Below are 17,422 nucleotides of genomic sequence, written 5' to 3' on the forward strand. Positions count from 1 at the left end.
TAGATACCAACTTTTGCCATGCTGTCTCAAAGATGACACGGGATTGCAGTGTGCCACTAATCATTTGCTGCGTTTCACCATGGAAATGTCTGCCTTTTAGTGCTAAATAAAACCATGAATTTATATTAATATAGCAGCTTAAATTTATGATGAAGAGCTTCTGGCTGAAATATTTCTTATAAACACATGTGTTGTGATAGTGATTATATGAAGAAGCTATGCCAAAGTACAACCTTCATTTACTCTGTTGTAAACTACAGACAATTAACTTTGTATCTCTGACCTCTGATTTAAATGATCCTTCATCTGGATGATTTCTATCCATGTTGCTTCAGGCAGCTGATTAAATTCATGGTTCTAGGAAAGATGATGGCTATTACTACACAGCATATCCTGATCTCAGAGGATTTTGGGGAAGTCATAAAGTACTGAGATGGATTAAGGTATACACAGGCTTCTGGAGGAAAGAACCTTTTTTTTTTCCTTGATGATTACTATTTCCACAGGAATTTGGCTGCTACCTTCTCATAATTACTTTTTTTTTTTTTTTTTTAATTTTTCAGCTAATTCTGGTTCTTTGCAAGGCCCACAGACTCCACAGTCCACTGGTAGTAATTCCATGACAGAAGTGCCAGGCGATTTGAAGCCCCCAACACCAGCATCCACACCTCATGGACAGATGACACCTATGCAGGGTGGCAGGTATGAAAAGGGCTTTGCTTCATTTTTTATTGCTCTAGGTCTACAGCAGTTTAATCCGGTTTTTCCTAGCTGCTTTGGCACTCGTAGGATTTTGTGGTAAACCAGTCAGAGCCTGAAAAGTGTCAGAAAATTACTTATTTTGGAGGAGAGAGAGGGAAGGGGAGGAAGGAGTAGAAAGAGGTCCATTAGCTTTCTAAACACCAGAGAAGGACCAGACAAGCAGCAGTGCAAAGAGGTGCATGTGAATATGTCAGTAGTGGGGAGGAAGGTGGAACCCAACAGCACCTACTTAGAACCACAACCTTCCTCGCTTATCCTGTGCAGCTCTGGTGAACAGATCCAGTCATGCTCGGGAAGGAGAAATGTGTAGTTTAAAGGTGTTACTTGAATTCAATATGTGAAAAGCATATACAATAACAGTGGTTGAGATAGCAGAGGGTTCAACTGGATGGACCAAGAGATTCTTTCAGTTCTGTGCTCTGTAAGTCTCACAGACTGGCTTAATCTGAAGTGAAGCTGTCTCACTGTTCATTAAGAAGCCTTGGTCCACTCAAATCCAGTAAAACAGTTTTTTATGACTTCAGCAGGAACATGACTGAGCTCTGAACTCTGTGCAGAGCCACTCCAAACTTAATTTACTCAGGTTCTTCTTTTCTCCATCTAGAATACTGCAGAAAGAATAGCAAGAAGCTTCTTTAATCATCTTAATTCAGATTGAGTTTTCTTGGTAAAAAAGAACAAAACAGCTTAGTGAAATTTCAGGAAGTTTAGACCTCTATATGAGTAATAGGAATGCACAAACAATAGAATTAGATAAAAAAATCCTGATCTCTAAGGTAAGTAGACAAAGAAGCTTGAGGAAAAGTGGGTAGATTCTTTTAAATGATTGTCCATTCTGAAAGTCTTTTGCATCTTCCTTGGATGCATCCTGCACTGACCACTGGCACAGCATGGTGAGCTAGTTGTATTGTAGGCTGTTTTCACAGTTCTTATGAATACAGGATGATGTTAATGTTTCTCTCTTCTTCATCTGCTAGAAACAGCGCAGTCAGTGTGCATGATCCCTTTTCTGATGTAAGTGATTCAGCGTTCCCAAAGCGAAACTCCATGACGCCAAATGCACCATACCAGCAGGGAATAAACATGCCAGATATGATGGGAAGGATGCCATATGAGCCGAATAAAGATCCTTTCGGTGGAATGAGAAAAGGTATTTTCTTTCTGGGAGTTTAAGTGTTTTTCCCTTTATCTTAGGTAATCAAGATTTTGTAGTCAGAATGAATTTTTTCACTTTGATGATTTTGCCATTGGTGTCCTTGTAGCAAAAAGAGAGGTGCAGTGCAGTTGAGTTTCTGGTCTGGTCGTATTTTCCCCACTCAGAGTCACATCCATTATTTTGGAATTAACAGAATCCTAAAAATGTTTGTAGGAATAAATTTTGGGAAATGGCATAAATCATAGGGTTAGAATCCATATTTCTTGAGGTTGGTAAGCTACTCTGCAAATCAGGTGCTGGACTTCACTAGAATGTGAAGTGGTACAGCAACATGCCTGGTTGTAGTAGGACTGGTCTGGGAATTTGCTGTGTGAAACTGAGCAAGCCTCCTAATGCTCTCTGTCTCAGTTTACATATTTTTCAGAATAGTAAAGCTAATTTTTTTCTTACTTAGGCAGTTTCTGACAAAAGGTGATAAACACACTCTAAGTTTGTTTATTTTTAAAAAGCAAAATTTAAAATTAATGTCAAAATTGACTCTGGTCCTTCGGGTACTTAACCTACAGCTGGTTTTGTGGATATTGTAAAAAGATTTTAAAATTAATCAATCTTGCATGCCTCAAATATAGGAAAGTAGGAGGAAAGAACACAGGCAGGGCTCACAATGGCTGTAAAGAGAAGAGCAGGTGGAGGAGATGAAGTGTAAACTAAAACAGAGCAAAAGGGAGATATCGCAAGAAGAGGCCCTGAAACTGAGGAAAGAGAGAGATGTGATGAAGTGGGGAGATGCTTTAAAAGAAGTAGTTAATTCGATGTGATTTTTTTTAAAAGCCTTTCCTTTAAATCCTTCTGCCTGGTCTGTGGACACTAACATATAACACAGTTGGAGGAAGGGAAAACACTCTGCTTTAGATTCACTTTAGGTTTTATATCCATATGAGATTAAGTGGGTGTATTGTACTTTCTCATACATTCCACTTCATCCTGTCAAAACAGAAATACCTCTGTTCAGTATCTACTATGAGGGACTGAAGGCTAGAGTCTCTTCTATTTGCTTGGTGATTTATATCTGATAGTAGTGCCTTTTCTTGGACCCATAGAATATGCCCATCCTATTGAAGGAGCTACATTAGGATGCAGTCTCCTTTCCATAACAACATTCTTGTATATGTATATGAGGGTTTTATGGGGGGAAATAAAAGCTTGATTCTGACAGCTTTGTAGTTCAAACCAGCAGATTTGCTTTCATCTGTTTTGTAAGGCTTATGTTTGCGTTCATTTTTAGCATTGTTTCGGTGAAAAGAACAAGAGTAAGTTCATCTTCGGCTGTGAAGACCAGAGGGAAGCAGCTGCCTGGTGCCTGATAGCTCAGTTCCATAGGAGGAGATTTTTTCCTCACTTGCAGCTCCTTAATATTATACCCATCATCTTGGTTGTGGTGGTGCTTCATGTGTTCCCATTAGACCCCAGAGAGCTTGTTAGACACCTGCTAATTCTCCTTGGCAGTGTTAAGGATCTGAACATTCTCCTAAAATATTTCATTGAAAAGAAAGTGAGCTTCCAACACCCAGATTAATAAATTTAATTTCACTGACTGTTGCAGTGCCTGGAAGCAATGAGCCTTTCATGACCCCTGGACAAATGCCTAACAGTGGAATACAAGATATGTATAACCAGAGTCCATCTGGAGCAATGTCCAACATGAGCATGAGCCAGCGACAGCAGTTCTCTTATGGAAGTGGCTATGACAGGAGGTGAGTCAATCTCCAGAAAAAAGCAAAGCCCATTAGTGAAAATGATCCTGTCTCTTCCCTTTTCATTTTCCCATTCCACCTTGCAGAGAACATAGCAGCCTACATTTCCTACACCATCTTACTAAATCACTGAGAGTCAAACCACTGGTAATGACTGAGTCTAGCTGTTCACAGAAATTAATAAGGAGGAATTGTCACACCTTAGAAATCACTCAGGCTGCAACAGATCAGATCGTGGGTGTCTTTGACAGCTGCTTTCAGCTGGCAGCTGGGCTGGGCTGTGATAGCATAAAGTAGCACTTGATTTGGTCACCTGGCCGTGTTTTCAGCTAAACAGTTGCTGGTTGGCTTTTAATAAAAAACAAAATGCACAGTCTAAATGTTTCTGATTTGTGGTCTTTGAGTGAATTGCCTTTGAAGAGTCTGGAGTCTGTTGTCAGAGCTGTAGCAGCATCAGTCTTGCACTGTGTCCAACAGGATTCTCGTAAGTTTGGCCTTCAGTGAAGTACATGAAATAAATTTGGTCATCTTTTGTTTATCTAGGGAAAGGCTTTGGAAACAAAAAGTGGTAAAATCACTGATGTCTAAGCATTGGTAGAGCAAGCAGAATGTTCTGGGAATGTTTGGATTATATTAAGTATTCTGGCAGCTTTTGCTGCTCTGGCCATATTCCTGCTTTTACTTTCATTAGGCTGTGTGCTTAGCTTCTCTTTTTGTTTCCTGGTGGTAGAAAGAGCGGTGCAGTGTGGGTCTTTAAAGTGTAAGGGCAAAGTAGTTTTCAGTCAGTAGTTTTAAGTAGTAGATGTGTCAAGTAAAACAAGTATCATCACGCTATTCAATAGGTCACATTGCTGGGAAGTTGGTGAGAGTAAGGGCTCCAACTCCCCAGCAATGTGGGGAGTTCAGCTCTCCCCGAGGTAAAACAGCTTACCTCACACAAGGCCTCCAGTGGAAGGTGTTAAGGGAATGTTTCCTTTAAAGGGTGTGATTTATTTTATTAGGTTGGCAATTTTGGAAAAGAAGTACTTTTTACAGAATGAGGTTTCCTTTGTCATTTTTTAGGTTGGATCATGGGCTGGGTCCTGAAAGCAGTACGGTACCACCTGGTCAAGGCAACATGGTGCCTTCAAACAGTGACCCAAGCATGTACTCTCCTAATTGTTACCCTGGCCAGCAAAGGTGAACACTGATTTCTCTGTTTGTAGTACCCACAGTAACCAGCTAACAGCTAGCAGCCCCTGTGAGAGCATGCAGGCAGAGCATGTGGCCTCTCGGTGTGTTACTTCTGTTTTGCTCTCTTGTTTAGGCTTTTACCCTTGTTTCAGTTTCTTGCAGGGGAGCAGAGGTTTTTGTGAGTGAGTTGACTTTCTGTAGTAGTAGTCTCAGATGTTAGAAAAGGAGTGTACATCCTGCCTTGTGTATCTGCTGCGCAGCACAGGACTCTAATGTAGTTTACAGGCCCAAGTAAACTCCACAGCAGCATTAAATGATACCACTTCTGAAGCTTCCACAATTTCACCTGGCTTGTGGTTATCCTGGCTTGTGTGTAACTAAAAACCTGAACATTTAGAAAATCTTCCCTTATGTGTAACATATGTGTACCTTTGCTGAATTTTGTCTTACTGCATATACTCTTGGGCAGCTGCAGTCAAGTCCTCTTATTTACATTGTTCTGTTAACTGGCATTGGATAATTTTTCTCCATCCATGTCATTATTTAGGAGATACTGATTGCTATTTCTTTCTCTCTGGTCATCTCTTTTTAAAAAAATTAGTTTTCTGTGTTTGGAAAAATTCTTTTAACATGTCAAGTTCCCCAGTTCTCTGTTTCTGTACCTCTCCCTGATACATTACTTCTATAATTATCCTCTAATTGTTGATGTGTTCTCACTGATAGTGTACAGAGAGAAATTACTGACATATTAGCCTGCAGTACAGTGCTATTTATCAGTCCTAATGCTTTCCAAGTACTTGATTTCAGCAACCTAAATTTCATTCATATGTGCTAAAAATATTGCACTGTAGTGCTCCTCAGAGGTCTTGAAGGCCACAGGTAAGTTTCCAAGTGCAACACAACTTTGTCACTTATTGTGTATGCTTCATTATGCAGCTTTAATTAAAAATTACATGAACATTACCAAAATTATGAGTACTGTTCTTACTCACTTTAAATTGATATATTCTTGAATAATCCAGAAAGTAGCTTGCTATTAGAATTGTATTAGAATTGTAGATTGCTACAAGAATTTTTACCTGCAACCTTTTGGCTCTGCACCAGATACTTCCCCATCAAGGATGGGCTCCCCATGTCTGCAGCTGCCTTTCTTACCTCTTTGCTGACCATACCCTCTTCCTATTCCTGACTGCTCCCTCTAAATCTCTCTGTTGTATCTTCATTGCTCCTCCTCTCTTCTATCTACTTTGCCTCCTTCCTTCCACAACCAGCTCCAGCAGAGCTTACTACCTCAGGCTCAGGACCATAACCAGACTGTACCTTCACCTTGTTTCCAGATGGCAGATACCTTCAAGGTGCAAGATTTTCAGAGGAATTTACTTTTCCTGGTGGCTTGTAAATTCCAGCAGCTCTAAGTATTGATTTGAATGCTTTATTTTAGGCATGAACCATATGGGCAGCAGTATCCAGGACAAGGACCTCCCTCAGGACAGCCACCATATGGAGGACATCAACCTGGAATGTATCCACAGCAGCAGGTAGTAGAGGGGAAAATGACTATGTTCATAACATTTGTTGAAAAAAATTCACCCCAGGATTCTGTATTGAAAAATTTGTTTATACAGTGTATGTCTTTTGGCACAGAGGAGCACTGTAATTCTGGTCAAAGTCACAGCCTGTATGGATAAGCAATGTATGTGCAGCTGTAGGTAAATGTGTTCATTACACTGGAAGAATGTAAATTCTAACAGATGTTCTGTGGCTTTGGATGTGCATCAAGTGATTGTCCCAGGTTAATAACAGGCAGACTGGGAAAGTATAAAGCATAGTTAAGTGAAGTGACGAATAGAAGTGAAGTAACAAGTGAAGGAACAAATAGAAAAGCTGTTTGTATGGCAGGTTCAAGGGCCTTAACTTACTGTCATTCAGCCAAGTGAACCCAACAGAGAACTGTAACAAGGTAAAATGAGCAACACTCTCAATTATTTTCAGTGCTGTGGTGGGTCATATGAAATACCTATGATAATAAGGTCAGAGGGCATATTCCAACATGATGTCTCTAGTAATAATATGGTACAAAAACATAGGACAGAATGTTACTGGTGTTAAAAATAGTTTAAACATTTGTACATTTCAGTCTCCCCAACTCCTGCGACTCAAAAATACAAATTCTATTAATTAATAAGATTTTTTTTGTTACATGTATGATTAATACCTTGTGATCAAAATCAATAGAAATCAATAGCAAAACTCCACTGACTTCAACAGGAACAGTTTCAATCTGTATGTTATTAATTCAGTTCTAGTCATACTATACCTGAAGTTGGCTTCCAGAATAGAAAGCATTTCCTTATTATAAAAAAACTGAAATGTAAACTAGTTTTGAGCCAATTTCAGATAGTTCTTTTCAGTCTGGGATAGAGTTTTACTAGGAAATTTGGGTCAGGAGTTGGGAGTGCAATGGGGAGAAACCAAAACAGATCTTAGATTGCACTGTACTAAAAACATACATAAATTTAAGTTTCAGAATTTCTTGCTTATCTCTTTGGTTCATAACGTCTCAAAGATGGCATAATCGGAAAACTGTTTTGTTGGTTTTTATGATGAGCATATGCTAGCAGTCTAGGTGATTCAGTGGGGGAATTGCAAAGATATATAACAGAACAGTTTGTGATACTCCATGCTAACATGTGCAGGGAATATATTAACTACATGTTCGTTTAAGCTAGGAGACAGCTAGAGTTGTAAAAATATATTTGGCCCTGTCCTTAGTGCTGTTTATATATTCTGTACAATGACTCTTGAAAGCGAAATGCAGTAATGCAGAAAAGCAGTGGAGAAAGAAGGACAAGAATCCTGACCAGCCTCAGCCTCTCTCTCCCATCCCCAGAGGATTCCACTTCTTCATTTAGCTAGGCATTCTGTTGCCAGTAGCTTATTTACAATTCCCTAAATCTTACTCAGTAGTGGTTCAGGAGGAATGTGACAAATTACTCTTTCAAAGCTTTATCTACAACCCAAAGGCTAGGGAATGACCTGAAAAGGAGGGGATTGGAGCATGGACTCCTGGGGCTGTTGAAATACTTGGAGCCAGGTTTTCCAGTTCCTGTATGAATGCTTACATCCCAAGAGCTATTCCACAGCAGGTGCCCTGTGTTGGTGGCTTTTTGTCCTCTATGAGGTCTCAGAATTCCACATCTCAGTGGAGAGAGAGACGCATTGTGCAGTCTCAGTGTCCTGCTGGGCATGTCCACAGGAGGGCGGAGCTCAGGTGCATCACTGTCCTCTGCACTGGGGGCCATTGGGCATGTTGGCACTGCATGTACCAGGGTGCTGGAGTGCTTTTAAAAAAGCACATGCTTCATTCTCAAGTGTCTGCTGTGAGCACTGAGTCACTGTGGCAAAACAAACACGACCTTCTTAAGTGTGGCTGCTGCCAAGTCATTTCTTAATGTATAAATTGGCCCCAAGGCTGGAATATGGTACAGCAAGTAGTTCATGTAAGGCTGGAAATAGGTATTTCTCAGATAGCCAGAAAGCTCTATAGTAAGTTTAAAAAAATACTTTCATACAATACAGTAGTTGTGGTTTTATGTGCACCAAAGTTGGAAGATGACTTTATGAATCCCAGAGCTGTTTTAACTTTCCCAGATTGAATACAGAGAAAATTTTATCTGATCTTAACTCTAGTACATTAGTATACATTGTACAATGCTACTGAGCTACTGAGTTTCCATGGGAGCTGTAACTTTGAATTTGCCGTAGATCATATATTCAAAAATCACCCATTTAATTCACATTTTTTGCTTCAGAACACTCAGTGTGGTTTGAACTGTGGAACAAACTCCCACAGGAACTAAGGACTGCTGCAAACCTTACCACCTTCCCCTCAAAGAGCAACATGTCTTTTTTTTGTTCTGCCATCTTAAACATAAATACATTCCAGCTTGTATGGTTTAAAAACCACTCAGCTCTCCCCGAGGTAAAACAGCTTACCTCACACAACATTCCCCATTTGAGAGGGTGAGAAACAAAGAGGGAATAAACCATAGGTGGCAGCTGTTAGTTACATTGCTTAATTCATTACAGAACAGCAGGGTAAGAACCTGCATAAACTAGAACAGAACATTTGGATGTGACCATTTGCTGTAATAATTTGACAGTAAATTAAATGTGATTAGGATGATTTGGGAAGAGGACGGTTGCCCAAAGAGGACAATATTCCTGGGAATTACACAGAGTATCAAATGCAGCATGATTGTTTTCTACTATTAATAAATTTATTGTCTATAGCTGATGTCATATTGATATTGTAAGATTCACTGTTTCAGACACGCATGCTTGCAGCATATCTTGTTACTTTAAGAGTTTATTCACTGCTTGTCTCTTGAAAAGATTCACTGGGTGATTTTGAGGGGTTTTTTAAGATTTTTTTTCTTAATAGACTAAGCATAAAAAAGAAGTGAAAAATATTTTTTGTTTGTGAGGACTGTTGCATTTTCATACATGTCTGAAATGACCAGTGGAATTTAGTCTGACAGATGGGAAAGGAAAGGGAAAGGGAAAAAAATAGAGCAAGCATAAGAAAATTTAGCCCAAGGATAAGCTTCCTTTTAGTATTCAGTTATAAGCACAGCAAAACAGAGGCTTAAAAAGAAAGCACTGGATCAAGCCTAACAGCGCTGTATGCCCGACTCTGGAGTCAGCACAATCCCTCTAGAATGAAGCGCCTTCAGCTTTTTGAATGAGCTTTCATCCAGTATATTTGTATTGTGTGTGGAGTAAAAGTGACACATCTTTCCAAAATTTTCTTTCAGAACTACAAGAGACACATGGATGGCATGTATGGGCCTCCAGCCAAACGCCACGAAGGGGATATGTATAACATGCAGTATGGCAACCAGCAGCAGGAAATGTATAACCAGTATGGCAACGCTTACACAGGGCCTGACAGGAGGCCCATGCAGGGACAGTACCCATATCCATATAACAGGGAAAGGATGCAGGGCCCAGGACAAATGCAGCAGCATGGAATACCTCCCCAGATGATTGGTGGCCCCATGCAGTCGTCATCCTCCAGTGAAGGTCCTCAGCAGAACATGTGGCCAACACGAAATGATATGCCTTACCCTTACCAGAACAGGCAAGGTCCAGGAGGCCCTGCACAGGCCCCTCCGTATCCAGGGATGAATCGCACTGATGATATGATGGTACCTGACCAGAGGATAAACCACGAGAGTCAGTGGCCTTCTCATGTCAACCAACGGCAGCCTTCTTATATGTCATCCTCAGCCTCCATGCAGCCTATCACTAGACCTCCTCAGTCATCCTACCAGACACCACCCTCTATGCCAAACCACATCTCCAGAGCTCCAAGTCCAGCGTCCTTCCAGCGCTCTTTGGAAAACCGTATGTCTCCAAGCAAGTCTCCTTTCCTACCCTCCATGAAGATGCAAAAGGTTATACCCACAGTTCCAGTGTCACAGGTCACAGGACCTCCACCCCAACCACCACCGATCAGGCGAGAGATTACCTTCCCCCCAGGCTCTGTAGAAGCATCCCAACCAGTCTTAAAACCAAGACGAAAGATTACCTCAAAAGATATTGGTAAGCATCAAAAAATACCCTAATATAAATTGTGAGGAAAGGGACTTTGATTCTGGTTTTGGGGTTTTTTTCACATTTTAAGACACTCTTGACAAATAGTGAACTTTGGTAACTACAATGTGATTGTTTTCAATAAAAATGTGATAACATGTGCATCAGTGAGGATGATAGGTAAAACTCATCCCAGACAATCTGACATGAAATGAAAGCAATATTTTATATGGAGACTTGAGGTCTTCACTAATGCATTGAAAATGAAGCTTGCCTCAGATTTCAAAATGAGATGTGTTGAAAGGTCCTTTAGAATGTCTGTTAAACCACCAGTACAGCATTTAGCTTAGCAAAGCTTTGTATGTTTTTGTTCCATGGAAGCTCATGCTGTTCTGCTCTGTAGTTGCGGTCTCGGCTTTCCTTGAATGGTCCTTTAAATCATTCCATAGTATTTGTCCTGTTTGTTTCTTCCCCATTTCTTAAAAAGACCCCCAAGTAATTTCTTATCTTAAATTTTGGTTACATTTCATCCATTCAAGTTCTCATACTTCAGATTTCCACATTCCTGACTGAGCATTCTACTTTTGTTGACTGATGAATTGGGTTAGTCAAGTTCTTTAGGTTTGTACGATTGTTTCAGGTTCAGCAGTGTCAGGAAGAATGGCCCTGCCAGGATATTCTCCAGCACTAAGGCTTAGCAGCAGTTACAGAAAACTGAACAGAACTAAGCAGTGAAATTCGGGTCTTAATCAGTAGCCATTTAATTTAAATTCACATCCTCAAAATGTCACAGTTTACTCTTTCAGAACTCCTTAACAGTCTCCAAGGATGCACTAATACTGTTCTACTTCTCCCTCTTTCTTTCTCCAGTAACTCCTGAGGCCTGGAGAGTGATGATGTCTCTTAAATCTGGTCTTTTGGCTGAAAGTACCTGGGCGCTAGACACTATTAATATTCTTCTGTATGATGACAGCACTGTTGCTACGTTCAACCTCTCTCAGGTAGGTGGGAAAGCATTATACTTCTGAACTTTCCAGGGAGAGAAAAGCGAAATAAGACACCTACAAAAATGCTGCTGGTTTTCCCAATTTATTCTAATTAACATAAATTTTAATACTGAAAAACTTGCACTTGTTTATGATTGGCAACAGTGAGTAACAAGAGACAGATATAGGTCACATGGAGGAAAATAAAGAAGCCTGAAAAAAGGATGTTTCTTGTAGAAAGGAGAATGTAGGAATATAAGAATTTTAGCACTGCCAAAAGACTAATGTGTAAACTCACACACATGATAGTATAATCCCTCAAAACAGCAGTATGTTACAATCTTTCTTAATCTGTGTTTCTTTAAAGACTTTGCAAGACTATATTAAACTGGTTCACTGGTTTTTGGTGACAGTTTGTCCTGTTCTGTACTTCCCTGTGAGACTGGGATTTTATTTAATTGCTTATTTTCTGTTCGGTTTCTTCTTCCAGTGAATTAGGTTTTCACAAGAATACCAAATTGACAATTTAAAGGCTAAAATCCACTGTCTATCCATAGTATACAAGCAACACAGGATTTAACAGTGTGTGCTTTTGCCTCACTGCCTCCCAGCATTTTTCAGCTCTGCTCTAATCATTTGCCTGTTAGGTGGTAGTAATAGATGGCATGCTGATAATTCACATCATCTAAAATTTGTACAAATTAAATATTCAGTTTCTCTCCTCCATTCATTCCTTGGTTACTAATAGTGTAACTCATCATTTTTTAAATATAATGACTTTTTTTTTTTACATACAGACACAAATGGTACATTACGTCCCACCTGACTTTAGAACTAGGGATATCTATAGCATGATTTATCTCACCCAGAAAAAGAGATCTAAAATAGGTCAGATGAATCATACTCTAAAAATGGCCTGTAAAGGACCATTGATTATAAAAGGAATCAAGACAATTAGGTTAGGTTGTGTGACTAGTGTGGGTGTTTGAAGTTAAAGGAGGTGAATCTCCTCTGAATTCTGACAGAAACATAGGGTGTTAATGCACCCTATGCAAATGGCACAGAATACCAGACATACTGTAAATACATATATTCTTTTGTTATGTTTGCTTTGGACTCTGTTTCCAATGGCAGCCATAGTCATATGATGCGTGGTTCTGATAAGCATCAGTTTGTTCTTAGTTCTTTGAGAAGCTGGCAATCATAAGAGAATAAAGAATGGACAAAATATAGAATGGATATTTTACTGAAAACCCATTAGCCCATAATTTTAAAAAAAAACACATTAAAAGCCAGACAATTGAGCTGAATGCATCATAACAACAAAGAATTTTTAATAATAAAGCCACTAAGTGTAAATTAATACCAAGTCCAAGTACTGCCTTTCCATAAGAAAGAGATTACAAGTTAATTAAGAAAATTAAACCTAAATGAAAACTGTTTCTGAAGGGTGACTTACAGCACCAGGCTCCAATAACAGTTTTAAACCACTGCCAGACAAAAAATGGATCTATTCCAATTAATATCCAATGAGATATTAATCTGGGATATCAGTACCTGGACCCTGAACTGCAGGTTCCTACATGACAGTTGGTTTTAGAGAGAAGGGAGGAAAGGAAGAATTGCAAACTTTAGATATCTAATAAAAGTACAAATCAGAAAAAATAGCTGAGTTAGAACTTCAGTACTCTGTACAAAAGATGAAGAGTAATAGGCATTTCCAAGGGGACAGAACAGCTAAGCCAGATGTCTGCTATGGCTTAAAGGGGACATTAATAAAGTTCTGTACCTCTCATAGCTGTTACAGCTGAAGCAAACAGAGCCGTGATAATTTGACATTACATACTGTTTGGACAGACTCTAGAAGAATTTCTTTTGATTAACTTCTGCCATGCAGGACCTAGCCACAAGTCCACAGCAGGATGAGAGAAATATTCACACATGAATGCATCAGGGTTCCTAGTAAAATTCCATGCCGACAAAAATATTTATGTGATTTTTATGTTCTTTCTTTCTTCTTCCCTCAGTTGTCTGGATTTCTTGAGCTTTTAGTAGAATATTTTAGAAAATGCCTGATTGACATTTTTGGAATCCTTATGGAATATGAAGTGGGAGATCCAGGCCACAAAGCACTTGATCACAAAGCAGCCAAGAAAGATGATAGTCAGTCCTTGGCAGAGGATACTGGAAAAGATGAGAATGACGAATGTATTGACTATTTTGATGAAGATGAGGAGGAGGGAGAGGATGAAAAGGTAGAAGGAGAAGAAAAGAGCATTGTTTTTTCTACTCCTGGTGCCATTGCTGATCCAAGTGAGAGGCCAAAACAAGCCAGTAAATTTGACAAGCTGCCAATAAAGATTGTAAAGAAAAATAATCTATTTGTTGTTGACCGATCTGACAAACTTGGACGTGTTCAGGAATTTGATAGTGGACTTCTCCACTGGCAGCTTGGTGGTGGTGACACGACTGAGCATATCCAGACTCACTTTGAAAGCAAGATGGAGATTCCACCACGCAGGAAAGCTCCTCCTCCCTTGAACTCTCCAAGCAAAAAGAAGGACCTCGAGGGGAAAGGTGAATCTGAGGAGCAACAAGAAAAGAGTATAACAGCAACCATTGATGATGTCCTCTCGGCTCGGCCAGGAGCACTACCTGAAGACTCAAACTCTGGTTCCCAAACAGAGAGCAGTAAATTTCCCTTCGGGATCCATCAAGCCAAAAGCCACCGGAATATTAAACTGCTAGAGGATGAGCCAAGGAGCCGGGATGAGACTCCTCTATGCACCATAACTCACTGGCAAGACTCCTTGGCCAAACGCTGCATCTGTGTGTCAAATATCGTCCGTAGCTTGTCTTTTGTGCCTGGCAATGACACCGAAATGTCCAAACATCCAGGCTTGGTGCTGATCCTGGGAAAGTTGATCCTTCTTCACCACGAGCATCCAGAAAGAAAGCGAGCGCCGCAGACTTACGAGAAAGAGGAAGAGGAGGACAAAGGGGTGGCCTGCAGCAAGGATGAGTGGTGGTGGGACTGCCTCGAGGTCTTGAGGGATAATACATTGGTCACATTAGCCAACATTTCTGGGCAGCTAGACTTGTCTGCTTACACAGAAAGCATCTGTTTGCCAATTTTGGATGGCTTGCTGCACTGGATGGTGTGCCCGTCTGCAGAGGCACAGGATCCTTTTCCAACCGTGGGGCCCAACTCAGTTCTTTCGCCTCAGAGACTTGTGCTGGAGACCCTGTGTAAGCTCAGTATCCAGGACAATAATGTGGACCTTATCTTGGCGACCCCCCCATTCAGCCGTCAGGAGAAACTCTACGCTACTTTAGTTAGGTACGTTGGGGACCGCAAAAACCCGGTCTGCCGAGAAATGTCCATGGCGCTCCTATCGAACCTTGCCCAGGGGGACACATTAGCAGCAAGGGCAATAGCTGTGCAGAAGGGAAGCATTGGAAACTTGATAAGCTTCCTGGAGGATGGGGTCACTATGGCCCAGTACCAGCAGAGCCAGCATAACCTCATGCACATGCAGCCTCCGCCTCTGGAGCCGCCTAGCGTAGACATGATGTGCAGGGCAGCCAAGGCCTTGCTGGCCATGGCGAGAGTGGACGAGAACCGCTCCGAGTTCCTTTTGCACGAGGGTCGTTTGCTGGATATCTCAATATCTGCTGTCCTGAACTCTCTGGTTGCATCTGTCATCTGTGATGTACTTTTTCAGATTGGGCAGTTATGACATAAGTGAGAAGCCAAGCATGTGTGAGTGGAGATTAGAGGGTCACATATAACTGGCTGTTTTCTGTTCTTGTTTATCCAATGTAGGAAGAAGGAAAAAAAAAGAATCTTTGCTCCTCTGCCCCATTCACTATTTACCAATTGGGAATTAAAGAAATTATTAATTTGAACAGTTATGAAATTAATATTTGCTGTCTATGTGTATAAGTACATCTTTTTATTTTATTTTTTTTAACCAAAGTTGCTGTCTAGTACATTCAAAGGTCACACTTTTTTTTTCCATAGATTATCCTTTTCAATGTTCTTTTCCATGTTTGTATTGCATATTTTTTGGGAAGCGAACTAGTGACTTTTTAAAAAAAATGTTACGGCAAACCATTGTATGATGGGAAAAAAAGTCCCACCACTTTGAAACAAAAAGGTGAAAAATAACCAACATACCAAGTTCCTGTGTGTTTTATTTTTTCAGATAAGGAAAAAATAAAAAAAAAACTTGTATACCATCACCCAAAGCTCTGTGCAATAGAAGATTCTAGTGATGTAGGTATAGGGGATCAAGGAGGGTGTCAGTCAGTAGTCAAAATCCAAAACAATACTGATTTCTCCTCAGGAGAAATGGTTACATTAGGCTAGGAGCAAAACAAAACAAAATAAGTCAAGTTAAAAGATTTTTAAACAAAACCTGAAGTTAAACATCAATTGCTTCCTCACCAGAACTGTCTTGTCTACATCTTTTTTTTTTTTTTGACCTTCCACAATGACAGTTCTTCACAATTCCTTTAATCATTTTTTAAAATATTTTTTTATTGCCTAAGGGCCGTGATGTATATAGAAGTTGTACATGAAACATACCCTCATTTTTTTTTTTTTAGTACAAAGTTTTTAGTTTCTTTTTCATGATGTGGTATCTACAAAGTGATAGTAGAATTATTTTTTTCTTTCATTTGGGCCATATCTCCAAAAAATAATAAAAAAAAAAGAAAAAAGAAAAAACCCAACACAGAAAACCAACAACTGAGGGTAATGTACAAGTTTCTGTATGTATAAAGTCATGCTCTATTTCGGGAGAGCAGCCGATCACAATTTGCTTTATAAATCAAGGTGTGGAAATGGTTACGTATGGATTGATTTAAGAAAATGGTTACCAGTCTACAGACAAAATATATACAGGAAAAAAAAAAAGGAAGAAACACAACTTCAAAGATTTTTCAGTGACAAGAATCTGCATTTGTATTTCAAGATAATGTAGTTAAAAAAGAAAAAACTTGATGTAAATTCCTCCTTTTCCTCTGGCTTAATGAATTTCATTTATTCAGTATAAAATCTTTATATGTTCCACATGTTAAGAATAAATGTACATTAAATCTTGTTAAGCACTGTGATGGGTGTTCTTGAATAGTGTTCTAGTTACAGTGTGGGATATCAGAAAGCAAACTAATTACAAGAAAGAGCAATAATGATTATTCTCTTTCCCCTGCTTTATTATTATGACCTTCAAAAATATTACGCTATTGTATTGCAGCAACTTGCTCTTCTTTTAGAAAAGCCTTCTCCCATCTCAGAGAAGCGTTTTTAATTATTATATAAAACCACAAAGCCTCAAAGGGGAAGACATGGCTGACAAGTGATAGTTCTGACTATGCAGGTACCCAGTCTCCATGCTGTGTTTGGGGGACTGAAGGCAGATGTTAGAAAAAGTGACAAAAGATTTTGTTAAAGCAATAACCAACTGGAAGAAATCGATCTGTATTCACTACCTGTAATTCTCTCTGTTGGTTAAAGGTGCAAATACCCCAGTGATGTGGGTATTTAGAATAAACACCCACCCACTTCTGGATACTGTATGTGTCATTGCATACTTACGTGGCCTCTTATGCTGGGAGTCCCCCATTAAAGTGGATCAGGCTTTAATAGAGCACATCCATCGTTATAATTGGTGGGAGATGGCAATTTCCCTTTCAGGAATTATCTGGTTTCAGATACATCCACTCTCACCTGGTGATGATACCTTGTTGCTGAATATTGTTCAAGCACTAATTTTTGCTATTTTATCTTGGATCATTGACTTTGTTAGTGTGATCATAAAAAGCTAATAATAATCAATTTCCCTGGAATTGCCACATAATTACACTGTTAGTGGGTATCCTCCTCCCCTCTCCAATAACAATACAGAGGTACTTGAAAATTACAGCCCCCTTTGGCATACTGCCCATTTTGTTCGTATAGATTACTATAACATTAATATATGTAAGAG

General features: G+C 39.7%; 1 protein-coding gene across 9 annotated transcripts in view; it reads left to right on the top strand.

The window, feature by feature from the left end:
• Positions 1-16,546, top strand: part of ARID1B (AT-rich interaction domain 1B) — a 326,580-nt gene extending 310,034 nt beyond the window's left edge. For 5 of the 9 annotated variants that reach the window (XM_038133282.1, XM_038133283.1, XM_038133278.1 and 2 more), the window contains 8 exons: positions 564-702; positions 1,740-1,912; positions 3,522-3,672; positions 4,735-4,851; positions 6,287-6,383; positions 9,663-10,452; positions 11,314-11,444; positions 13,457-16,546. In XM_038133282.1, the coding sequence (XP_037989210.1) occupies positions 564-702; positions 1,740-1,912; positions 3,522-3,672; positions 4,735-4,851; positions 6,287-6,383; positions 9,663-10,452; positions 11,314-11,444; positions 13,457-15,169 (3,311 nt within the window). In that variant the 3' untranslated portion in view covers positions 15,170-16,546. The remainder of the gene's footprint in view (positions 1-563; positions 703-1,739; positions 1,913-3,521; positions 3,673-4,734; positions 4,852-6,286; positions 6,384-9,662; positions 10,453-11,313; positions 11,445-13,456) is intronic. The other 4 variants (XM_038133284.1, XM_038133285.1, XM_038133286.1 and 1 more) reach the window with 2 other exon arrangements.
• Positions 16,547-17,422: the final 876 nt, after the last annotated feature.

The sequence above is a fragment of the Motacilla alba genome, chromosome 3 (assembly GCF_015832195.1).
Source record: "Motacilla alba alba isolate MOTALB_02 chromosome 3, Motacilla_alba_V1.0_pri, whole genome shotgun sequence".
Lineage (NCBI taxonomy): Eukaryota > Metazoa > Chordata > Aves > Passeriformes > Motacillidae > Motacilla > Motacilla alba.